Source organism: Dipodomys merriami, unplaced genomic scaffold (genome assembly GCF_024711535.1).
Source record: "Dipodomys merriami isolate MVZ:Mamm:240054 unplaced genomic scaffold, mDipMer1.0.p SCAF_25, whole genome shotgun sequence".
Taxonomy (NCBI): domain Eukaryota; kingdom Metazoa; phylum Chordata; class Mammalia; order Rodentia; family Heteromyidae; genus Dipodomys; species Dipodomys merriami.
Window position 1 is genome coordinate 22,517,667 of NW_027203937.1, and position 25,158 is coordinate 22,542,824.

Below are 25,158 nucleotides of genomic sequence, written 5' to 3' on the forward strand. Positions count from 1 at the left end.
GAGTAGGGGCAGCCACATCCTGGGATGGAGTAACCCGGGACCTGCACAGTGTCTGTAGTGTGTGGACTAAGAGATCTCTTTGAGGACTCCAGGAGAAATGGGATTCTTGACTTAGTTTCCCCACCTAAGTACTGAGTGTGCTGACCTGATCATACTTACAAATAGAATACTTTCCTTCTTCTGTTCTTATCTATAAGCTAAACCGTAAGCAGAAAAAAAGAGATTATGAGATACTTCTTGAAACTGATTTATCTTTTCAAAAAGTCAGTGAGTGCTAACAACAGATGCTGGAGGGGATGTGGACAGAAGTGAACCTTACTGCATTGTTGGTGGGAGTGTAAACTTGTTCAACCACTTTGGAAAGCAGTATGGAGGTTCCTCAAAAGACTCCACATAGAGCTCCCCTATGGCCCAGGAATCCCACTTTGGGGCATTTACCCAAATGATCACAAACAAGGTTATACTAAAGCCACCAGCACAAATATGTTTATTGCAGCATTCTTTACCATAGCTAATATATGGAACCAACCCAGATGCTCCTCAGCAGATGACTGGATCAAGAAAATGTGGTATATTTACACAATGGAATTCTATGCCTCCATCAGAAAGAATGGCATTGCCCCATTTATTAGGAAATGGAAAGACTTGGAAAAAATTATAGTAAGTGAAGTAAGCCAGGCCCAAAGAAACATAGGTCCCATGGTTTCCCTTATTTGCAATAACTAGTATATGTCTAGGACAAGCAGAAAAGGGCAAAAGCTATGTACATATGACCATATAAGATGATATTAAGTGAAATGAGTCCCAAGATGGGGACACAAGTGGTTTCTTCTTTCTGGCCATTGTTTTTAACATATTTAAAATGTACTATGTGTTTTTTTTTGTTTCTCTTGTGTTCTTCCCTCACAGTATAACACCTGTTTTCACTGTATTTGATGTCAGTACCCTGCATCTTGTGTATACATGTTTCTAATTTGGGGAGGGGAAGGGAAATAACAAAATGCTGAAATAAGGATACAAGTTGACCCATTGTAACAATAAGATGTACAAGACACTATGTTGAAAATGAACTTTATAACTTGGTGGAGGGAGGGAGGAGTTGGGGAGGTGGAGAGGGAAGGGATGATAGGGGCAAAACAAAGGAGGAGGTAACAGTGCCCTATAGGAAATGTACTCGTTACCTTACTCATGTAACTGTAACCCCTCTGTACAGTATTTTTACAATAAAAAAACATAAAAAAATAAAAATAAAAATGTCAGTGAGTGGCACAGCTGCGAATAACAATGACACATTATTGGTACAGAATTCAATCATAGGACTTCTAAGACCAATGGTCAGGTCTGTATCAAACTATGGTTCATTTCCAGCAAATGGAAGTTCTAGATGTTTCTACAAAACAATGGGAAGCTACTCTTTATGCATCAACTGACCACAAATAGAGTCAAAGGAGCATTCCATTATGCCTCAATGTATTAAGCATTGACATGGAGTTGCTTCATATTTACCAATATCTTACAGATGAAACACAATCCATACTTCATTATTTTAAATAGTTTATTTTGCAGAAAAGGGTCCGAATCAAAGGCTTGGTCATTTATATTAACAGATAAAAGGAACTAAAGAAACTGAACTCCACAAGACAGGTCATAAACTGCCCCTAGGGCAAGGAGCACTAACTAACTAAAGTTTGGGCATTCATGATATAGGGTGTTGTTCATAAGGATTCCTTCCACATAGCTTCTCCTCAGGTGATATGCCAAGTCTTCTAGTCATTCATTACCAAATTATCTTACCTCTTTTATTTTTTACTTTAAGTCGTTGTACATAGGGATTCCAATTCAACAAGTCAGACTATGAGTACAATGCATCTTGATTAATGACACCTTAATTCTCTTTTCTATTTGTTCCTCTGTCCTTCATTCTTGTGGGTACCCCCGATTCCAGTCTCTCTCCTCTCCATCCTTTTTGATCTCTATCTTTGCTTTCTCATCCTCCAATCTTTCCACCTCATCATCCTTCTTGCCCTCTATCTCCCTTGTCCCTTTTTCTCTGCTTGCCAATGTGCTGCTCCTAACTTCCTGGCCTAGCTCCTCTGACCCCCTGATTTTCATATTAGGAGTCCCCCTTTGTGTCCTGGTTCCATTGCCTTTGCCCATAAGAGACTCTCTTTGCCCCTCTTTGTATCTTGTACTTACACTGTATTTGATGCCCATTCCCTTCTCATGATTTGATTTCTTTTCATTTGAACCCATTGTGAACACCATATCAGTCAGCTGAATACCCTTAGCTAATTTCTTTATTTTATTGTCATACAGGGAGAATTCCAAATCCCAGGATCGGTGGTGCTTTATATATTCCATTTGTTCTTTAAAATGTTTCAGATCCTCCATGACTGATGGAGCGATTTTGAAGAAGAATTTAAAGCCCACGTTGACAGTGCTCTCACATTTCAATATGTCCAGTAAAAATTGCATGCTCAGTGTTATTTCTTCATTCTTCTCCTGCTCCTTTATCCCCACCAGCCTTTCCACTTCTCTTTGGGTCTCCTTCCCCAACTGGCTTGGGTCCTCCTTCACCAGGAAAGACATGGCATAAAAAAATTCCTGGAAACTAATGTGTCGGAAGCTGTAGAATTTCTTCATGTCAAGTCCTTCCTGATAATCATCACAGTTCAGGAAAGCAGTAAGGCTGGGGGCATGTAAATTATGCCTGCTGAGGTCTGCTTCTTCAAATAGGAACCTCTGATGTTGGATGCCCTCAGCTGCCAAAGAGCACAGATTCTTCAGGACCTTGTGCCGGGTAAGCTCAGAGCAGTTAGGGTCCTCATCATCGGTGGTCAGAAAGGTGGAGATATAGGCAGTGAAGATGTCAGTACTATTGCTGGGTGTCTCCAAGACCAACTGGCCTCGTTCCATCTGCCTCTTCAGCCAGGAGCACACTACCCAGCAAATGCCTGGAACCTGACATGCTTTGTAGAGAACAGCATTGGTAGATACTCTGTGCAAGGCATCCCTGGCTTGTCCCTCATCTGTAAAAAAAAGGCTGAAATACTTCTTCCTTTCTTCCTCCGAGAAGCCTAAGATATGGACATGATAGTGACATCGTTGTTCCAGCATGGGCTCCAGACTCTGTAGTGCAGGAGGTCGAGTAGTGATGAGGAGGGAGCAGGTAGGAAGTAATTTCCTCTGAATTAAAAGGTGCAGCACATTCTCCATGGGACTGGACCTCCGCTTCTGTAAGTGTCTTTCAAACGGCCTCTGTAGCTCATCAAAGCCATCCAGGATAAACAGAAGTCGCTCTGGCTGCTTCAGAATCTCTCTGACAGGGGCTTGATTATCTCCACAACACCAGAAGACGAGCCTGTCCAGGTCACATGTCCGAAACAAAACCCCTTCCCTGCAGCTCACATAAAACACATAATCAAACCGGTCTTGGTACAGGGTACCCGTGGCCCAGTCCAGCATCATTTTTCTAACCAGGGTTGTCTTTCCGGTGCCCGCAGACCCTTGTAGCACTACTAAGGCTGGGGATGGACAGGGCTCTTCTCCTAGACTAAATAAAGTCTCTACCTCCACCTGGACAGTGCCCAGCTCCTGCTCCAGGTTGGGGCAGGGAGGTGATCTTGGGCTTTTTGAGTTCAATGCCGCCACCACCAGGAGCAGCTGACTGTAGCTGCCATTGACACCCCAGGCTTCCTTCTCCTCCAGGCAACGCACATGCTCTCGGTATATTTCTCTGTAATCTAAAACAGAAAAATTGGATTTTAGCACTAGAATAAGACCAAAAAAGGTCAAAGGGATGATTTGCATTCTGGTTCTCCTCTTCAGTGCCCCCTTTATGTTTCCCTAACTAGTATTCCTATCATGATTACAAGTCCTGGGGAATGATGTATGTATATACAAGTGTGCAAGTATCTAAGCAAGCATTTGGGGAGGTGGAGAGGTGGGGGTACATGCATCTGGGCATATCTGTCTGAGTGTGTGAGGATGTGTTCTGTGGGTGTAGGTATTTGTGGTGTGTGATTGTGTGCTTGTATCCACACATGCTCATGGGAACGGATGGATGGAAGCTTCCGTGTTGTGCAGGGAAAGTTGTCAATGAGCATCCACAAGAACTCATCTCCAATGCATATATGTGTGAAATTATACATGTTTGTGAAACTATGTGTGTGTACCTGAGTGCTCAGGTGAAATGTTCCCATACAAAGAGGCCCGACAAAAGAGGAGAGGGGGAGAAAAATGGAAAACAGTGTCTTTGCTTGAGGAAGGGCCAGATGCTGAAGTAACCCATGAGCTACGACTTTGGGTCCATGTCCTCCCACCTCTAAACTGTGGTGTAGCTGTCAAAAATAAAAAGAGCTAGGTGCCGGTGGCTCGTGCCTGTAATCCTAGCTACTCAGAAGGCTGAGATCTGAGGATCGCAGTTCAAAGCCAGCCTGGGCAGGAAAGTCCATGAGACTCTTATCTCCAATAAACCACCAGAAAACCAGAAGTGGTGCTGTGGCTCAAGTGGTAAGGGCACTCGTGTTGAGCTAAAGAGCTGAGGGACAGCACCCAGGCCCAGAGTTCAAACCCTGCAACCAACAACAGCAACAAAAAAAGCAAAAAGAACCTATGGGAGAGGCAACGACCACCAATAGATCCCTCCCCCAGATGCCCTGCAGAAGGAACATCAATCTACTGAGCAGGCTGCATGAGAACAGGTAACCAAAGCTGCTACCTTTTCCATGAAACATGGCTCAGCTGCCTAGCAGGAAGCAGCTAGGAACAGGTGTGATCCCCACCTGTTGGCAGAAATCCCTCAGAAATATCATCCCCTCGCTAGAACAGCAAATGGAGATAAGAGGTGGGCTGTTCTGGCCATCAAACCCATGCCCTTGTCTCAGGATCTGTACCATCATTTGTTGAAATGCTTACCAGAGAACATTTCATTAAGGCCCTGGGGCATTGGGAAACAGACAAGTGAGAAAATACATTGCAGACCCAGGAAGTGGAGAGAAATGTTAAGAATGATGCTGATACCATCTTAATCTCTCCCTCTCCCAGTTGCACTCACCGTTCAGACAAACGTGGCTGAGCTGATCCACAAGTTCCAACAAGTGCATGGTCTTCAGGGCCCTGAGCACCATCCTCACAGCCTCATGAGCCCCATACATTAGGGTTAGCCGGGATGCCAGGTCCACTGGGCTCAGGCCCTGCAGCTCTCCCCGAGCCAGATGCGGTTGACACATATCCCGTAAGTGGAACTTTAGTATCTTGAAATTGTTCTCCTCCAGGTCACTCAAGACCAAAAGCAATGCCTCCCTGGGAGTTTGGGCTGGGGCCCAAGCCATGGTGATCAGTGGTGAAGGTCAAGTTTACACCAAAGATCTGAAAAAAGGTGACAAAAGGTGTTGAGCGATGAGCAGCCAAAAGGTAATCTTCAGCACCCAGCCTTCTGCTTGGTGGAAGCTGTGGAGCATAGGCCTGGAGAGACAAGACACCTGAGAACTTCCAGAAAAGCCAGCCGATGAGAGGGTAGGTGAATTTGTTTAGTCATTCTCCTGTGCTTCATAACAGATTATTAATGTGATTGTGTGGGCAAATAGGCAGGGAGGTATGCAAATATCTCCGCCTCTTCTCTCTCTCTCCACTGCCTGTCTCTCTCTTTCCTCTTCCTGCCAATCTCTTGTTTCAGGATCTCATATGCATTCTTAATAAGGACCAAAATCTTGTAGGAATCCTCAAGCCAATGTGTCAAGAAAAAAAAATATATATGGTATGGTTTGGGGGTTGGTTTTTTTTTGAGGTTTTCAAAGCAAGCCTGTCCCTGTGGGTGTAAATGTTTATAGAACTGGTGTTTATTTGCTGACACTGCTGAACTATTGCAGGAAAGTAAAACTCTCCATCATCATCCCACTGCCTTCACACATCAGCCTCAAGGACACCATCGCACAGGGTCCAAAGCTGAAGGTCTTCCCGTGAAGACAAGTAAATGTGTTCGATAGCTATATGTAGAAGAATGGGCGCTTTGGAGTGCTTGATTTGTGCCAAGTGATTTCCTGAGCACAGTATTTACTGGGGGCCAGGGGGAGGAGGACAGACAACTATTAAAATAGAGAGCTTTCACAATCCAGAATTGAACCTGCTCTCTCAGGCAAGGAGAACATCCCTCAGTAGAACAATGTCAGAGATGCTCAGAAGACAATTGGGGGGGGGGGTGAACTTGCTGAGATTTAGATGGCAATATTTGAACTGCATGTCCCTGAGGAGGGAAAAAAATGTTAGGAGCGTGATAGGATATGGCGGACATTGGCTTCAGATCATAGGCCATTTAGAAGCAGCTTTGGGGGGCCAAAGCTTCAGGCGATACGTAAAGACTCAGGGCTCCTGAGCAAAGTGTTAATGTTCACAAAGCCTTAGGAAAGAAGAGGAGAAAACGTGACACTAGAGCATCCCAAAGATTCCAGGCTAGGGTGTACCTGATCAAACTTGGGGAGTTGGAGGTAAGACAGAGATGACTCAACTCCCAAGGAGCAGGTAGCTAACAAGCAAGGTACTTGCTGGGAGAGATTTATTTTTAAAAAGTCCTATTTCTGGTCAGACTGCTCTGCAGACCAAGCTTGGCTCTTCTTAATCCAAACCAAGTCATTTATTTGTGCCTGATGGAGTTGATATAAAAAAAATGTAGGTATGAGGCCAGGTATAGTGATAATCTAAGCTCTCAGGAAGCAGAAGCAGTAAGATTACAAATTCAAGGCCAGCCTGGTCTACACAGTAAGACTCTTACTCAAAAAAGCAGTGGAGAGAGAAGTCTAGAGGAGAAAAACTGGGAGAGAATGAGGGAGGGGGTAACACTGTTCAAAAGGAATAAAATTTTTAATATAAAAATGATGCAAATAAACCATAATTCATTTCAAAAACACAAAACAAGCAAAAATATAGATGTAAATACCCAAACTCCTCCCCTTTGATACCTCACAGGGCTAGTCTATGTAGGGCTGGGAAAGAAGGATCTCACTGAGCTTCTGTATAGCAAAAACACCCACACACTGGATCTGACAGCAGCCTGGTGATTGCTCACCAGAGGAAACATCATCTCATTCCTCCAGACTCTAAGGGAGGGGCTAAAGGCATGCACTATTCTGTCTAGAAGAGAAATATCCCATGATATGTTTCATGTCCCTCCCTGAAACACCTAGCCCTCTCTGAAACTTTACCTTAATCCAGAGACTGGGCAGCTGGACTCTGGATCCTGTTGCCGCCACCTCTTCAGTCAGTACAACATTTCTTTATGTTGTTGAAACTACTGGAGGATTTGCTCCACCAAAACAAATAAGGAAGAGCACAAGGAGCTTCATCAAATGGGACTCTAAACATATTTCAAAAGGCAGCTGTTGGGGCTGGGAAGGTGGCTCAGTGGTAGAGCACTTGCCTTGCAGGCATGAGGCCCTGGGTTCAATTCCTCAGCACCATATAAGCAAAAAGAAAAAAGCCGGAAGTGGCACTGTGGCTCAAGTGGTAGAGCGCTAGCCTTGAGCTGAAGAGCTGAGGGACAGCGCCCAGGCCCAGAGTTCAAGCCCCACGACCTGACCCCCCCCCCCCAAAAAAAGGCATCTGTTCTGGGGGCCTAGAAAGATGTGACACCTCAAAAGCCCTAGTGGAAAGAGAGCCAATTTCTCTGGAAAGAATGTTTCCAACAAAAAAAAAGACAGATTAACTGATGTCATTGTCCTTCTGAAAGACCCTAGAGAGAGACTACCAGAAGGTAGGAACACTAGGGGTTAAGTTCCCAGAAACTAGATAAATGGAAAGAAAATAAAGAAATATTTTAGGAGAGAGGAAAAAAAACAGTAAACTAAACTCAAGTGTGAATAATGTTTGCATACAAGGAATAGCACAATTATTGAATATTGATCTAATCGAAATTTACATTATAATCACATCAAAAGGATGATCATAGACTATAGGTACCAATCGGATCATTGTTTAGGGGCAGAAAGCTAGTTGATTTTTTTTAACCATGAGCATGAGTTTGGATAAAAGAAAATTCAGTACTCCAGGAAAGGATAGGAGGTAAAGAAACAGAATTAATTTGTAGACAAATTTTTCATGACGCTTGGCAACAAAAGAAATTTTTTAAAGGTGACATGGAAAATGTTTTATTTGTTTTCACATAGGAGGAGGAGGAGAATATATTTAAATTTTGACCCAAAGCAGCCAATAGAAATGCAGGTGGGGTGAGGAAATGAGAAGATGAGAGAATTGAGACCAGGGACTGGGGTAAGATTCAAAGCAAAAGCTAAGGTTGGTCTTTATGTGAGGGAGCCTGTTTGACAGAGGAAGACAGGTGTGTGGGTTTTTTGGTCAGAAGATAAACATGGTTGTGTCTGTATAAAGTATGAGTTAAGAGCCTCTCTCAAAAGTTTGAGGGCGGTGGGGAATTTAAGAAAGGAGAAGCTACAAGTGATGACTGCCTGTGAGCCTTTCCTCCTTCCCCAGGGCCCCTTGTGCCTAACGCTCAGCAAGTTTTCTGAGTCCAGAACAGACAAGTAGAGAAACTGTTCTTTTCCAGAGCCTTAACAAGCTCAGGCTAGACACAGAAACAAGAAAATCAAGAGTCAAAACCAAGAAACCAAGATAGGAAAATGAAAGAATGATCACATAGATAGGGTGACAGAGCTGAGACACCACTTACTGTGAGGCTCCAGGTCTGCTTTACTCTGAGATCCCTGGGCCAGATTCTGAGTCACTCCTAAGGAAGTAGAAATGAGATATGTAAAAACCCACTGTAATTGGAGGGTGGAGGCAAGAGATAGGTTGAGATCTTCCTTTCTGTTAACCCTGGCCTAGCTAGGGACAGAACCAATAACTAGGGCAACTGAGTACCTAAAAGGAAAGGGGTAGAAAGCAAAGATACAGAGATTAGGGACCAAAACAGACATAACATAGACAGAGAAGAGATACAGAAAGACAGAAAACGATCAGTCAAAACAAAACTCAGAGGAAGGAAGAAGGAAAAGAAAGCTAGCTATGTTCTCTCTCTTTCCATCCCTGAGGGATTGGAGTGAGAACTTCAATTCACTTGTCCCTGTGACCTTCATGCTTTCAGATAAAACTTCTCAAGCAATACAACAGAAACTTATGTATGACAGTTAATTTTTTTTAAGTGTCAACTTGGCTGGGCCATAAGGGGTCCCAACATTTGGTCCAATATTATTGTGGAAATGTCTGCGAAGCTGTTTGGAATGGGATTGGCAATGTAGCAATGTAAAGCAGATCACCCTCCCTAATGTGGGTAACTTTCATCCAATCAGTTGAAGAACTCTACAGAAGGAAAGGCTGGTTCTCCTGGTGGCAAGAACTTTCTCCCACCTCGCTCGCTGCTTTGAGAGGAAACATGGGTGTTCTCTTCTGGTCTTCTAGCTTTAATGAAACACTGATTCTTGGGTACAACTGGTATGTACCATCAGCTCTCCTGAGTACCCAGATTGCTGACTGCAATTGTGTCTTCTCAGCTTTTATAATCACAAAAGGCCAATTTCTTTTTTTTTTGGGGGGGGGGGGGAGGGGGTTGGTCCGGTCGTGGGGCCTGAACTCTGGACCTGAGCACTGTTCCTCAGCTCTTCAGCTCAAGGCTAGCGCTATACCACTTAAGCCACAGTGCCACTTCTAGCTTTTTTTTTTCTTTTTGCTTATGTGGTGCTGAGGAATCGAACTCAGGGCCTCAGGCATGCAAGGCAAGCACTCTACAACTGAGCCACCTTCCCAGCCCAGCCAATTTCTTATAACATAGGAGTTTTTTTAATGATCTGTTCCTGACCCTCATCCTAGGGAGTACAATCTGCCACTCTCTCCTTTGTTTGATCTTAACACAGCAGCCACCAAACACAGTGGACCTGCTCCTGCATTAAGAACTCTGTATTGGCTGTTTACACTGCCTCAATGCTTTCTTCCCTCTTAAAAAGTCCCAAATAATAGCTATCTATCTTCATACCTTCACTCATTCACTTCATTCATGACACCTACCTCAACTCCACACAACTGAATCCCACTTACCCTGTTAATTGTTCCTTTTCATAGTACAATTTAATAACTATACTTCAGCACCTGTACATAAAATATAATTTACTTTTTATTCTTGGGCCCCATGAAAACTTTAGTGTTTACTCACTGGCATTTCCCAAATACCTAAAAGACCATCTGAGTGCATATTCTGCATGTAAATTGTTGAATGAAAAGCCTTTTGTATGTGTATGTGTGTACTAGGGCTTGAACTCAGGGCGTGGGCACTGAGCTTTTTCACTCAAAACTAAGGTTCTGCCTCTTGAGCCACAGTTCCATTTCTAACTTCTTTTTTTTTAAATAAGTTTTTTATTGTGAAAATACTGTACAGAGGGGTTACAATCACATGAGCAAGGTAATGAGTACATTTCTCCGTGGACTGTTCCCTGCCTGGGCTGGCTTTGAACCTTGATCCTCCCATCTCACCGGCGTGAGCCACCTGCATGCGGAGAGAACAAAGCCCTTTGAAAAGGCATTTTGACTTTTATAATCCCATTTAGGTGTAAAACACGAATTGCTCATTTCGAGCTGCTCGCTGGCGCCATCTGGCGGCAGCTTTGTAGACTGAGTTTGGTTGTCTCCTCATGCGGCCCCGAATTTATTCGGAACTCCTTACCCCAGTTCTCAGGAAGTGCGCATCGGACCAAAAGTAAAGAGCACCAAGTCCGGACAGCATGACGACCAGCAAGGAAACTTCAGTGCCCGGAGAAATATCACAGTAACCAATAGACAACAAGATCTGGATCACGTGGTATAGCGTCAGCCTATCAGGCGCCTAAGATTCACTAATCACTTCCTTCCGCTTTAGGCTCCCTCTTTCTCTGCAAGATGGCAGCACCCGCAGTCCCGGCCAGCGCTCCTCCCGCCACGCCGGCCCCAGCTCCGGCCCCGGCCCCGGCTCCAGCGCCGGCGGTTACCCCAGCGCCGGCGCCAGCTTCGGTGCCAGCAGCGCCTGCAGCAGCTCCGGCTGCGGCCGCCTCTTCAGACCCCGCGGCGGCAGCCACGCCCGCGGCCCCCGGCCAGGCCCCTGCCTCGGCGCCAGCTCCGGCGCAGACGCCGGCTCCCGCGCTCCCCGGGCCTTTCCCCGGAGGCCGCGTGGTCAGGCTGCATCCTGTCATCTTGGCCTCCATCGTGGACAGCTACGAACGACGCAACGAGGGCGCTGCCCGAGTAATCGGGACACTGCTGGGTGAGTGGCCTGCCTGTCCGTGCGTCTCTACGGGCCCTCAGGGGTACCTCCCTTCGCTTTCCCTCCGCATTGATCCCTTGTCTGTTCCCCATGGCACCTGTCTGCGGCGATTTATCTTCCCAAGAGAACTCAAACCTACCCACTCTTAGGCACCAGATTGCTGACACTCTGATGACTTAAAAGTATTCAAGTAGTTACCAGTTACTGAGGAAATCGTGTGTATCGGACGATCCACATTTAAAAACATTCCCAACATCATCCGGTACCAAGTGTGTTCAGCTCCGTTCTGCCAAAAACGGGCTCCAACGCGCAGTGAGGAATTAACCATTAACTCCTTAAGCCCCTGACCACTTTGTTTTCAAGGTGTTTATGAAGGATTTGCTTTCAACGGAACACTGGTTTGACTGGAACCTATTTAGAATTTCACATTTTGCTTTCTTAAACTTTTAGCCTTGAGCCTCTGTCCCTCATTCTTACCTAATACTAGTTCTTGATGTAATAGACCCTACCTCCTTCCCCTACTTTCTGCCTCTGCCTTTCCATTTTGACTGAAACATTCGTGTTATCTGCTTACAAATCTACCCTGGGACTTCAGATTGAAGAGTGATCTTTATTTTGTCTGTTTCAGATGTTAGGAAATAACATTTTGTGTTAAAGTAGTTTGTAAAAACGGAAAAGCACTATAGAGGAACTGTTGAATGAATTCCTTGCTCTGGTTCCCTAAATTTCCTTGTCACTTGATACTGGTGTTAGACACTAAATGTACTGTAGTTGTTTACATCATTTCTTCTTAGTGGAGAGGGAGAGTACTGGGTCCCCTCCCCCCCCCCATTTGTGTTTTGAGGCTTAAACTCAGGGCCTAACACTTGCCAGGAAGCACTCTACTATTTGAGCTAGGCTTCCAGCTTTTTTGCTTTTGTTATTTTTAGAATAGACTTTTGCTTTTTCTTAGGCCACAATCCAGTATGCTTCCCAAGTAGCTGGTATGACAAGCTCTTAGCTTTCTTTTCTTTCTTTTTTTTTTTTTTCCCTATTAGTTGTGATAGGGTCTTAGGAACTTTTTTCCCCCGTTGGGCTGGCCTCCTACCTCAGTCTTTCTGATCTCAGCCTCTAGTGTGGCTAGGATTAAGTCATGAGCCACCTGTACTCTTGTACTTGTAGTAGTCTTTATACCATAAAATACAATTGACAGAATTGCAAAAAGAACAGGATATGTAGACAGACTCCAGCAAATAATTAGTCATGTCTTGAAGCAAATTACCCTAAAAGTCTAGTTCTTCCAAGGACTACTTTAATAGATTTAGTTATGAGAATAAAGTTACTGCAGAAAGCAACTTCTGGCACTGGTATGGCTGTTCAACTCCAATTAACTACCAAAGAAACTAGAAGTAGAGCTGTGACTCAAGTGGTAGAGCCACTAGCCTTGTGCAGAAAAGCTCAGGAGCAGTGCGCAGGCCCTGAGTTCAAGTTCTAGTATTGGCACAAAGGAAAAAAAGAAGCAGCAGCACAGATTCTACTTGCTAAGAACTTACATTTTGATATTTGCTTGTACTTGGTGGAAATGAAGTTAATGCCTTTTATGTTGTAAACTATTAGGTACCAAAGTTTGATCAGATGTGCTCAGCTAGAAATGTATTCCTACTTGTAAATAGTTCAAATATAATGTTCTGATTGTGAACACAGTTATTTCAGAAGGTTGGGGAAGGCATTACAGAAAAGAGGTCATCCGGGCACCCATGGCTCACGCCAGTAACCCTAGCTACTCAGGAGGCTGAGATCTGAGGATCACGGTTCAAAGCCAGCCCGGGCAGGAAAGTCTGTGAGACTCATCTCCAATAAACCAGTAGGAAACCGCAAGTGGTGCTGTGGCTCAAGCGGTAGAGCACTCGCCATGAGCTAAAGAGCACAGGGACAGCGCTCAAGCCCAGAGTTCAAGGCCCACGACAGACCAAAAAAACAAAGTCAGTGTTCAGAGGGGTGGAGAGGATAGATATATGCAGGAAATGAAGCTAGCAGAGCAAAGAGACATTAATTTGTATAAAGTAATTCCAGTTAAATAAAGCACCATGAAGGAAGTTTACATGAAGTGATGAAAAGACGAACCTAACCTATTCTGGGCTATTAGGAACAGATCTCAAGTAATTGCCATTTCAGCAAAGACAAGGAATTAAAGACTGCACTGGCTACTTTGTAGGGAGTGGATGAAAGGGATAGGCTGTGATCCTAGACACTAATAGAGGTTGATCTAGTCATAGAAAGGCACTTGAGAAGTGAAGATAGGTAGATGAGTTAAAAGGAAATAGTTAAGAGTGCAGAAAGGGAATGTCAAGAATGACTTAGAGTTGTGTGTTCCTTGTGAGGTGTCCACTGAGTGTGCCATTGAGGTTGTTAAGCAGAAAATTGAATCAGAAGTGTGAAATGACTGAGTGGTAAGTGCTTGCCTGCTTGCCTGGCATGTACATTGTCCTGGGTTCAGTCTCCAGCACCACAAAAAGAAAAGTGTGAAGAGTCAACCACAAAAGAGATGGAGACAACTACGTCAGCTTAGGAATTATGCCAGTGAAAGATAAAAGGTAATCAAAATCATAAAGTGGAGGCTCACCTAACACAGAGATTGGCAGCTTCTTATAATGGCCCAGACAGTAAATATTTCAGGGTTTGTGTCTGTATTCTATTGTCAACTATTCAACTCTGCTATTCTAGCAAGAAAGCAGGCACAAATAATGCATAAACAATTGGATATATAAACTTTTATTAACAAAAATATTTCTAGGTCAGGCCATGACCTACAAAAGGAGGCAAGAGTAAAAAATAGGAAAACAAATAATGCATAAACAATTGGATGTGTAAACTTTTATTAACAAAAATATTTCTAGGTCAGGACATGACCTACAAAAGGAGGCAAGAATAAAAAATAGGAAAACTAAGCCGATGCTGGAAAACTGATAGGGCAAATGGGGATCCAACAAAGAGAACTAGAAGAGACTGGCATCTGGAAGCCCAAGGAAAAGAAAGCTTTAAGGTGGAGGAAGTTCAGTCGAGTATATTGAATGCAGAAGAGAGGTCAAATGAGATAAATAAATGTCCTTTAAGCTTAGAAGCCAGAGTGAATTGGACCTGGACAAGCACTAGTGGGGACCTGTGGTAGAGAGGAAAGCCTGGGTTGGGAGATGAGCCAGTACATTAGAAGAGTGTGGCAAAATTAGGAGGCTAGTGGTCTAGGAAGACCAAAGAACTCATGTAGTAAGAATAAGATTAGAACTAGAAAATCAAAAAGAGGTACGAAAAAGACTGTCTTGGGGACTGGGAAGGTAGCTCAGTGGTAGAGTGTTTGCCTTGCATGCATGATGCCCTGGGTTCGATTCCTCAGCACCATATAAGCAGAAAAAAAAGCTGGAAGTAGCACTGTGGCTCAAGTGGTAGTGCACTAGCCTTGAGCTGAAGGACTGAGGGACAGTGCCCAGGCCCAGAGTTCAGGCCCCATGACCCACAAGGAAAAAAAAAAAGACTGATGTCTTTGAAGATTCACAAGTAAAAGATTTCTGTGTGCCCATAATAGTTAAGGCTATACTGAAGAGACATACAGATAATGCTCCCTAAAATGCTCTAGTGTGAGATTGAGGTACTGTATTGATACTCTAGATAGACAATATAGACAGTTCCACAGATTGCCGCATAGTGAGAAAGTCTTGAGGCTGAAAAAAACAATATCATAAAGTGCTGAAAGCCTTGGTGGAAACTCCAGAGTTTCCATTTTCTGGAGAATCCTTATCCCACTGATTTGGAACTTGAAGCTAGTGCATTCATGTTTGGTGTTCATTAACTCATCAAAAATAGTCAGAGACAGTTGAGATCCCTAGGATTCTGTAACACGTGGCTGATTCTTTCTTGCACAGGGACTGTTGACAAGCACTCAGTGGAGGTCACCAATTGCTTCTCAGTGCCACACAATGAGTCAGAAGATGAGGTGAGTGGGGATGTGGCCTCCACAGTGTACAGCCAGCCATTTGTCAAGCCTCTTAAAGGGCCTTCTGTGCAGTGTGTTGTTCTTATGACTGGGGTCCTGCAGCCAAGGAGTGTCATCCCATTAGATATACTTTCTGGGCTCTTGGATTTGGTGGGGGTGATTTCTCTCCTTTTTATTCTAGCTTCTTATGTTCCTTCCCTGCCTTCCCTCTTAGGTGGCAGTTGACATGGAATTTGCGAAGAACATGTATGAATTGCACAAAAAAGTCTCTCCAAATGAGCTCATCTTGGGCTGGTAAGTTGTAAGAGCCAGGGGTGATAGCCAAGCTCTTTTCCGTAAACTAGGTAGACTTTGTCTTCCTGCTGCTAGAGACAGAGTGTTGGAAGTGTATCAACTCAGGGAACTAGGAATCACATCATTAGTGGGTTTGTTCATTCTTTTTGCCTGTCTTGGAACTTGAACTCAGAGGGACCAGGATGCTATCCCTGAGCTTTTTTGGTCAAGGCTGGTGCTCTAACACTTGAACCATAGCTCCATTTCTGGCTTTTTGTGGTTCATTAGAGATAAGAGTTTTACAGACTTTCCTACTCAGGCTTGGTCCAAACCTTGGTCCTCCAACTCAGCCTAAGTACGTAGGATTACAGACATGAGCCATAGGTGCCTGGCTTGGATCACTTGTATTTTGCTTGCAGGTCAGATTCTATGAGTTCAAGAATATTTACTTTGGATTGTAATTTCACAGTTTGGGGTAGGAGAATATCATTAGATGTAACTATCATAGAGGTGTCAGATACCCTAGAGCCACACATACCACTATTATGTTTGGTATTGGTGTCACTATGGTGAAAGTATGACTGTGTTGCATTTCCAGGTATGCAACAGGCCATGATATCACAGAGCACTCAGTGCTGATCCATGAGTACTACAGCCGGGAGGCCCCCAACCCCATTCACCTTACTGTGGACACAAGTCTCCAGAATGGCCGTATGAGCATCAAGGCCTATGTCAGGTAATTCCAAGAGTGCGGGGCCACAAGGACATAAGAAGTGATCAACCACGCACAGATGACTCCCCAGCCCCAGCCAGGCTTCATTCCTTCGGTGCAGCTCAGTGTTCTCTTAGAAGCTCACTTCTTTCTTCAGTAGCTGTTATTAACAAGGTCTCACTCTGTGGCAGACTTTCCCCAGTTACCCTTCTCACCCTAGTTCTCCACATACTGTATGTAAGATAGCAGGCCTTTAGATGTTGAATAAGCTATCATGTGTCTTCCATGTCATTTTTCTAGAACAGGCAGGACATATCCTTGTATAGCTTTCTTGTTGTGCTTTTCATCAGGTTCACCACTTAGTTCTAAGTTACCCTTTAGAACTTGGCATATTTAGAAATTTAAAGGTGGCTGTCCTTAATTTTGGAGATGCCTTTTAATTTAGGATTGAATACTGTTTGAGTTACAATAGCAATACAGTGGTGAGCGGTGAACTTACCTGCAGTTTCACAATGGCACTTGTTGGTACTGGGGAGGGCTCTGGTGGCTTGCCAAGAAAGAGGCTGCTGTGGGAGTTGGAAGATCTGTCTTGTGGTTAGAGTAAAGGCAATTCTTAGAGATCTCTTATACTGTTTACCTTCATCCTGTAGCTGTGTCTGACGGGTGTGATACTGTTCAGGAAGTCAAATGGGAGCCAAGCCCTATGTGCCGGTGTACTGCCAAGCTGTAGCCCATTGCTAAACTTCTTAACCTTTACAGGTGACTCACACTATTAACATCCAGTTGCAAGTGTGGTAAACAATGCTTTTGCTGACGTTACTTGTAGCTCAAGATCTATCAGTTTGCGGGCAGGAGTCTGTGCTTTTTCAATGTTAATGTAAAGCATGGTCCCAGAACAGATCCACGTGGTGTCATTTTACCGTGACAGCCAGTTCCACAGAGACGGAGTCCTGTCCTCTTGTCACTGTCATTTTGGTGTGTAGAGTCATCATCTAAAAGGACTAGGCCAGAACCAAGTCCTTTCACAGGCCCAGAGTTTAGTGAGCTAAGGAAAAAAAATGAGCTTTGCACACTTGTCTTTGGGGTTCACATGGTACAGGTTAGACATGGAATGCCTGCTGCCGGGTCCATCTGTTCACTTCTCTCCTCAGCACTTTGATGGGTGTCCCTGGGAGGACCATGGGAGTTATGTTCACACCTCTGACGGTGAAATATGCGTATTATGACACCGAACGCATTGGTGGTGAGTGACCCATACTGCTTAAAGGTCTCAGGGTTTGGGGGGGGAGAGGGGCGCAGTGGGGAGCCAGGGGCAGTGCTGTGTAACAAGGCTGCAAGCCTTGGGCAGCCTAGCATTTCTGATGACTAGGATTCAATGGGTTATTTCAGAAATGGCTAGAAGTGAAAAAAAAGCACCAAAGAGCATGTAACCATTGATCTGTGCTAATCAAACCAGGGGTTAGCATACCACGTAGAGTTACTGAGCACTGTCAGAAAGAAGAGAGGCAAGGAGGGGCAGAACCAGAAGTGTGGGAGAACTAGGAGGCTAGATAGAGTCTTACCTCTATCAGTGATGTGACTGAATTTCCTCTTTCTCTACTCCCATCCTCAAACCACTCCCCCAGTTGACCTGATCATGAAGACCTGTTTTAGCCCCAACCGGGTGATCGGCCTCTCAAGTGACTTGCAGCAAGTAGGAGGCGCGTCAGCTCGCATCCAGGACGCGCTTAGCACAGTGCTGCAATATGCGGAGGACGTGCTGGTGAGGGGGGCGGAACAGGCAGGGCAGAACCCTGGGAAGTGCTGCTGAGGGTAGTGCCACATGCTGCTTCATTGAAATCTTTTCTTTTGCCACTCAGTCTGGAAAAGTGTCAGCTGACAATACTGTGGGCCGCTTCTTGATGAGTCTGGTTAACCAAGTACCCAAAATCGTTCCAGACGACTTTGAGACCATGCTCAACAGCAATATTAATGTGAGTGCCATAGCTGGGACCTTAGGAGCCCCAGGATGGGTGGAGGAAGCTGCTGCTTTGCAGTCCAGGTTGGGTGGGTGGAAGAGGTTGTACACCAGTCCTCCTTCCACTGTCTCAGACACTGCTGACACTGTGTGACTTGTTATGTGATCCTTAGGAAAACACTAAACTTCAGAGATGATGAAACGCACACTCTGATTTTTCCTAGTGCTGTAGTCACCAAAGGCACCCCCAATCTACAGTGCAGCAGCCGAGATGCTAACCCCAACCTTTGACTCCTGCTTAGTCTCTCCCAGGTGTTATTTATCCAGGACTGTCATCTCAGCCCTGTCCCCAGTGGAGCAGGTCAAGACCAGCTTTCTGGTTCACTTATTTATCTTTTGTTTTCCAGGACCTACTGATGGTGACCTACCTGGCCAACCTCACACAGTCCCAGATCGCCCTCAATGAGAAACTCGTAAACCTATGAATGGGACCTAAGCTTTAGCACACCAAGGAGAGCTGCTGAGCACTATGGGAAGAAAAGCCAGGAGGGGCAGCGCCAGGAGAAGTGGTTTCTCTGTGGTCTTGAGCCACACTTGAGTCAGCTGCTGTGGCTCTAAATAAACATAGCCCACCTTTTGTAAATGAATTCCATCTGATGTGATTTCATTGCTGGATGAAAGGGAGAAAACTGTTTTAGAGCTCACAAACCAGGAAGTGGATACTGTAAGTAAACATTGGCTGTTTGTTTCACACGTCTTGTCAGTATTTAATCCACTTACACAGGCTCATACCTGTAATCCTAGCTACTCTAAAGGCTGACATCCGAAGATTGCAGTTCAAGGCCTGCAGGGGAACAGTTTGTGAGACCCTTCCCCCTCATGCCATTCACCAATAAAAAGCTAGGCACAAGCTGGGTGCCAATGGCTCATGCCCATAATCCTCGCTACTCAGGAGGCTGAGATCTGAGGGTCCCAGTTCCAGGCCAGCCCAGGCAGGGAAGTTCATGACTTATCTCCCATTAACCAGCAAAACTGGAAGTGGAGGTATGCTTCAAATAGTAGAGTGCCAGCCAGAAGGAAAAAGTTCAGGGACTGCCCAGGCCCTGAGTTAAAGGATTCCAACACACACACACACACACACACACACACACACACACACACACACACACACACACACACACACACACACACACACACACACACACACACACACACACACACACACACACACACACACACACACACACACACACACACACACACACACACACACACACACACACACACACACACACACACACACACACACACACACACACACACACACCCGCCAGTGCATGATACTTGCCTGTCATCCCAGCTTACGTGTGAATAGGATGAACGTGGTCCAGGCTGACCTGGGCAAAAAACACTACGAGTGTGGCTCAAGTGGTAGAGCTACTGCCAAGCAAGTGTGAGGTCCTGAGTGCGCACCTCAGACAGCCTTCTTAGCATGCTAGTTTTACAGTGGCCTTTTGCCTATAGTCAGAGCAAGCTGAACCTCCAGGGAACTGATTGTAATGACTTCTCCATAGCATCTGACATGGATGACCGGGTGATGCTCCCTGTGCAGTGTTGAAGGGCCTGCACCTGGGCTAGTGCGCGAGCAGACAGGAGAAAAATGGATGACAGACTGGGGTCTATGAGCTCATGCTGGTTAAAGCCTTTTCCTGCCTGCCTTACTAAATTGCACCTCCAGCCCTTCAGTCTGGAAAAGTGCCCACTAACAACACAAACGATTTCTCAATGAATTATCTGGATGCCGTAAGAGGTGAAAAAGAATCTGAAGAAAAATTAGAGAGAATGGTTGCTTGATCTGAACTGAAGGAATAGAGCATGTATCAGTGTTTTAAAATAGATGCGTAGTAGAATGGATATGTATACCCCTTCAAGGAGGAAGAGCTAGAGTTTAAGTGAATTGGGATCTGAGACTTACCCTCCCAGAGGCAGAGATAGGGAGGATTGCAGTTCGAGTCCAGCCTGGGCAAGATTTGCAAGATTCCATCTCCACAAACAAGGCTAGGCTTGGTGGTGCATATTTATAATAAAGCTATAAAGGAGGATGGTGGCCCAAGACTAGCATGGGCAAAGTAAGACCCTGCCTGAAAAAAATAAAGCATAAAAGAGAAGAGGCAAAACTTTCTAGAAGTTGGTAAATAAGTACAGAAAAGGTGAGACAGATGCCAAACAGTCCAAACGCATTAATGATCATGAGAAAGGTAAAGGTACTATCCAGAGGAGGAAATGGAATGTTAAGGCAAAACAAAACCCCAGTCACAAAATCCTATTTAGAACACGGACTCAGAGTTGTAACAAAACAGATAAATCTTAATATTGAATGAAGGAGGGTTGTCTTTAAGGGAATATACATTATACCATATAAAGTTGAAAAACAGGTGAAATTAAAGGCTGGACACCAGTGACTCATACCTGTAAACCTAGCTACTTAGGAAGACTGAAATTTGAGGATCACAGTTCAAAGCCAGCCCAGGCAGGAAAGTCCATGAGACTCATCTCAGTAAACTACTCAAAGAAGGCCAGAAGTGGCACTGAGGCTCAGGTGGTAGGACTCCAGCCTTGAGCACAGGTAGGCTTAGGGACAGAGCCCTGGACATGAGTTCAAGCCCCAGAACAAGTGTTACTTAGGCACACACATATATATGCATGGCTTCTTGTCAGCAGTTAATGTTCTGTAAAGCTTCATGAACATTCATCAGAACCAGAGTTTAAACTCAGGGCCTTGAGTTTTCTGAGCGTGTTCAACTGACACTATTATTTGGGCCATGCCACCAGCCCAGCTTTTTGCTGGTTATTTTGGAGATGAAATCTCATGAGCTTTTCTCTTGGGTCAGCTTCAAACTGATCCTCTGGATCTCAGCCTCCTGAGTAGCTAAAATTGCAGGCATGAGCCACCAACGTTGGCTCCTTTTTTGAACAATGATAACTTGCTATTTTTAAGTATTTCTATATTAGAAAAAAGAAAATAGAATAATTCAAATTGGCCCTTCAGTTATTGTTAATACATCTTGCTAATTAGAAATAACCTTGGTTTTTTTTTTTGTTTTTTTTTTTGGTGTTGAGGACTGAATCCTCATGCATAGTAAACACAAGCTATACCACTGAGCCACACCCCAGCCCAGCCTAATTTTGTATTTTATCTTTCTTTAAACTAGACATCATCAAATAATTATTGTCCATGTCATTAAGTCTTTGAAAACCTTATTTTCATCTCATAAGTTTGTATTACATAAATGAGCTCATCTGTTTAAACTTTTCCATTCAAGACCTGGACTCCTGTCACTTTACATTCATTTTCAGGCACCCTAACACCTGAGTCACACCTCCGACCCTTTATACAATTTTTTAATACTGGACATTGGGTTGTTTCTTTGTGCTGACACATATAATTCTATGTGCAGACATAAGTGTAAGTGTCTTGTGATCATCTGGTTCTGTGTACTCCTTGTCACCCCAGAAACCACATAGTGGTTCTCACCATCTGCTTGTGAGGGATACAAGAAAGTGCATCTTAAGGGCTAAGCCTGTGCTTCCCTCTTTTCTCAGGATTTACACACTGTGGAATGAGGAATGGGAACCAAAGACTTACTCTTCCCACAGTCTCATACCATAGCCTCGCCTTTCAGGCCCAAGCCAGGGCCCCTATCAAATGAACCAAATTCATTTCTGTAGAACAAGGGGGACTCTTAAGAACGTTCCTTGTTCCTCATTCCAGTCTGTCACATCTGAGCCTATAGGCTGCTGACCTAGGAGCAAGGCTCTGATGGAGTCCCAAGAGAGCTGTTTCAAGGCTTGGGTCCTCATGGACTAAAATTGTCCTGCAAAGCTGGTACAGAGGAGTCTCTAGCAAGGACCAAAGCTATCTTGTGAAGAACATGGCCCATGACTCTTGAGGGAAGCAAGTGTGAGTCTCCCAGGATTCTTGTGGCCAGGAAGAATTAAACACATAGACTTGAGTCTTCATGAGGCAGGAGAGCATGGGATAATTGGTGTCCTGCCTAGTTCTGCACTGTCTCCTTTTCTCTTACCAAACAGGACTATCTACATCGCTGTTCTTCCTGCATGTTTGCATGGCACAGCATGTAACTGAACATGGGGCTCTGAGCATATCTGGTGAAGAAACTAACATTGTCTCAAGAGCAGGTTATAGCTTTTCCAGGGATGTCCAGACAGCCTGGATTGTTTAAGATAGGATCAGGCTTGCACTTACTGCAGCATCACTTAGAGATCCACGCATGCTCAGCAGTGCAAGTTCTCACAAGCTTTACAGGCTTCTCTCACCTCTTTCCCCCAGTGTTGCTGCCCAAGAGAAAAAGTAGCTGCCTCTGGTGATGATCTAGTCTGTGAATTACATCTTTTCCCCATGGTGGTTCATGGTCCATCTTGGTGTGTCAGCCTTGAGATAATTTTCCTTCTCATCAGTGTGATAGCTCTATGCTTATGTTTCTTCCCCAAGATGATGACTATCACTTTTAATTCACCTCCATCCCACAGTATTAGTTCTTCTGATCATAATAGACTACCAGTCAGAGCTTTGCTTGTGAAGCGTTCTTAGAAATAACCACTAGAAGCCGGGCGCCGGCGGCTCATGCCTGTAATCCTAGCTACTCAGGAGGCTGAGATCTGAAGATAGCCATTCAAAGCCAGCCGGGGCAGGAAAGTCCATGAGACTCTTTATCTCCAGTAAACCACTAGAAAACCGGAAGTGGTGCTGTGGCTCACTTGGTAGAGCACTCGCCTTGAGCTGAAGAGTGCAGGGACAGCGCGCAAGCCCAGAGTTCAAGCTCCATGACTGACCAAAAAAAAAAAAAAAGAAAGAAAGAACCACTAGAGGGCACACTTACGCTGTTTAAGCCTTAGGTTGCTAGTTCTCATCCCATAGTGCCTGAGTTTTGTTTTTTGTTTTTTGCTTGTTTGTTTTTTGGCGGATCCTGGAGCTTGAACTCTGGACCTGGGCACTGTCCCTCAGCTTTCTTTTGCTCAAAGCTAGTGTTCTACCACTTGAGACAAAGTGTACCCACTCCCAAATTTTTTTTTAGTTTATTGGAGATAAGGTTTCCACCCCAGCTGGCTCAAACCAACCATAATCCTTAGGATGTAGGAATAAGCCACTTGTACATAGCTTTGTTTTCTTTGTTTTTTTTTTTTGTTTTGTTTTGTTTTTTCCAAAACTTCAAAGGGTTGTACAAGGGGTTACAATTTCATGTGTCCATCTAAATGTCAGTGCTTCTTGATCAGTCACCCCTTTCATTGTCCTTCTGCATCCTGTTTGCTCCTTCCAACCCCCCAGATTCATTTCACATTTCCCACTTTTACCATGTATATACATTGTGTATTTGTTGCTTATTCCCTTTTTTAATTTATCTACCTCCACCTGGTAGCCCTTCCCCCCCTTAGATTCTCCTTTCATCCTTAGCCAGTTCTTAAGGATCTGCCCAGACAAACACCATCAATTGGGAGAAATCTGGCAGTGCATAAGTGGCCAAAGCTTCTAGAAATTATTCCTTGAGTCGCCCTTAAGCTGTCAAGTAATGATACCAAAGCACCTTCCTCAGTTCCCTCCCCACAGTCACTGCCAAGTAAATACATTTTCAGACTTAACTTGGAAACAAAACTTGGAAACAAAGTTTTAAGTAAGTCTAGGGCCTGGTCTTCCAATTACATTGTAGCCTGTAAGGCCCTCTGTATGGAAATCCTTAGTCCACTACTGCTCAGGAGTAACCTTGGCCCAGCCTGAACTATCAAAAAGATTTCTAGAGCTTTCCATCAGGGCAAAGGTTAGTAGGGGACTAGTATATGATTCAAGGACCCTTAAAAATAGCCTAACCTTTTACATGGTCTAGAGTTGGGGACAGGTAAGAGATGTGAGAGGACTTGGACCTGTGAGTCCTAAGGCAATTGCGTAGTTGGTGGAGAGTGCGAGGAATAGATTGAGGTAAGGTTTAGCTAAGAATAGAAGTCCTGGCTTTAGATAGAATTAAGGGGGGTGGGGGCCATACTTGGTTTGGGTCCCTTGAAAGCCTGGCATGTGGTGGGGACTCGGAGAGTAGTGTGTGATCTGTATTCAGATGCTGAGGTTATCATCATAAGTACCACCAACTTGATGAGTTAAACAGTAGAAATTTGCTTTCAGTTCTGGAGACTGGGAATCTGAAATCAAGGTATTGAGCCTTACTCCAAGGCCTCTGGAAGACCCTTCCCTTCCTCTCTTACAGCTTCTAGTATCTCAGCTTGTGGCTACTGCACTTCAGTCTCTGCCTCTCATCACATGGTCTTATGGAGTATCTGTGTCCAGATGTTCTTATATGTTGTATTGGATTAGTCCCCATCCTACCAAGGCCTTCTTAGCATGATTATATCTGCAAAGACTAGTTGTAACCAAACTTACATTATTCATAGCTACCAGAGGTTAAGATTTCACATATTTCTTGAAAAGACCAACCATCTCATCATAATGATCCAAGAAGCAAAAGTGGTAGAGATAGGAGAGGAGGAATGATGCAGTGTAAATTGATAAGCTCATTAATGCAATCACAGGGGCTCTGTCCAATGAGGAACTTCTAAAGATCCACAACTAGTACCCTTTGAAGTCTATCATTGACAGATTAGAGGCTGGGCACTTAGCCGGCTTCTCACATGTAGGCTGCATCTACACATGGACTGCATTCTCCCCTAGCTAATTGGAGGAGCTTCAGGCAGAAGCCATTGAGGTCACAGTGCACATGGGATTGTTGCCCACTGTTGAGCCGAAAAGTCAGGACATCACCTGTGTCTTACACATCACCCCACAGTGATTCCACAGTTCATCCTTTTAAGGTGGTAGTCAGCTGCAAGCTCTTAAATTTCCAGCAGGAAGGTTAGTGGAATAAAGTATAGGTCCTGTGGCAGCAGGTCCTCAGCCATACTGTTCATTGTCTCCATGCATTCTAGATTTCTCTCACCCCTGGCCAATACAAGAA

General features: G+C 44.5%; 2 protein-coding genes across 2 annotated transcripts; one reads left to right on the forward strand and one right to left on the reverse strand.

Moving 5' to 3' along the window:
- Window positions 1–1,696: 1,696 nt before the first annotated feature.
- On the reverse strand, window positions 1,697–8,697 carry Nlrp10 (NLR family pyrin domain containing 10). Its single transcript, XM_070034793.1, has 3 exons — window positions 8,678–8,697; window positions 5,057–5,370; window positions 1,697–3,743 (listed from the first exon to the last, which is right to left on the reverse strand). Exons 2-3 carry the CDS (start codon window positions 5,331–5,333, stop codon window positions 1,918–1,920), a joined length of 2,103 nt encoding a protein of 700 aa, XP_069890894.1. The 5' UTR covers window positions 5,334–5,370; window positions 8,678–8,697; the 3' UTR covers window positions 1,697–1,917.
- A 2,162-nt stretch (window positions 8,698–10,859) lies between these two features.
- Eif3f (eukaryotic translation initiation factor 3 subunit F) lies at window positions 10,860–18,785 on the forward strand. The gene is made up of 8 exons (XM_070035238.1): window positions 10,860–11,233; window positions 15,130–15,200; window positions 15,415–15,494; window positions 16,072–16,209; window positions 17,337–17,428; window positions 17,811–17,947; window positions 18,045–18,158; window positions 18,550–18,785. Exons 1-8 carry the CDS (start codon window positions 10,873–10,875, stop codon window positions 18,625–18,627), a joined length of 1,071 nt encoding a protein of 356 aa, XP_069891339.1. The 5' UTR covers window positions 10,860–10,872; the 3' UTR covers window positions 18,628–18,785.
- Window positions 18,786–25,158: the final 6,373 nt, after the last annotated feature.

Bases quoted from the DNA above. Each gene is read 5' to 3' on its own strand.
- Nlrp10 (XM_070034793.1), bottom strand. From the start codon at position 5,333: ATGGCTTGGGCCCCAGCCCAAACTCCCAGGGAGGCATTGCTTTTGGTC. The intron at 3,744-5,056 runs GTGAGTGCAACT...TTTCTGTTTTAG, and splicing joins CAGCCACGTTTGTCTGAACG to ATTACAGAGAAATATACCGA.
- Eif3f (XM_070035238.1), top strand. From the start codon at position 10,873: ATGGCAGCACCCGCAGTCCCGGCCAGCGCTCCTCCCGCCACGCCGGCC. The intron at 15,201-15,414 runs GTGAGTGGGGAT...CTTCCCTCTTAG, and splicing joins ACAATGAGTCAGAAGATGAG to GTGGCAGTTGACATGGAATT. The intron at 17,948-18,044 runs GTGAGGGGGGCG...TTTGCCACTCAG, and splicing joins AATATGCGGAGGACGTGCTG to TCTGGAAAAGTGTCAGCTGA.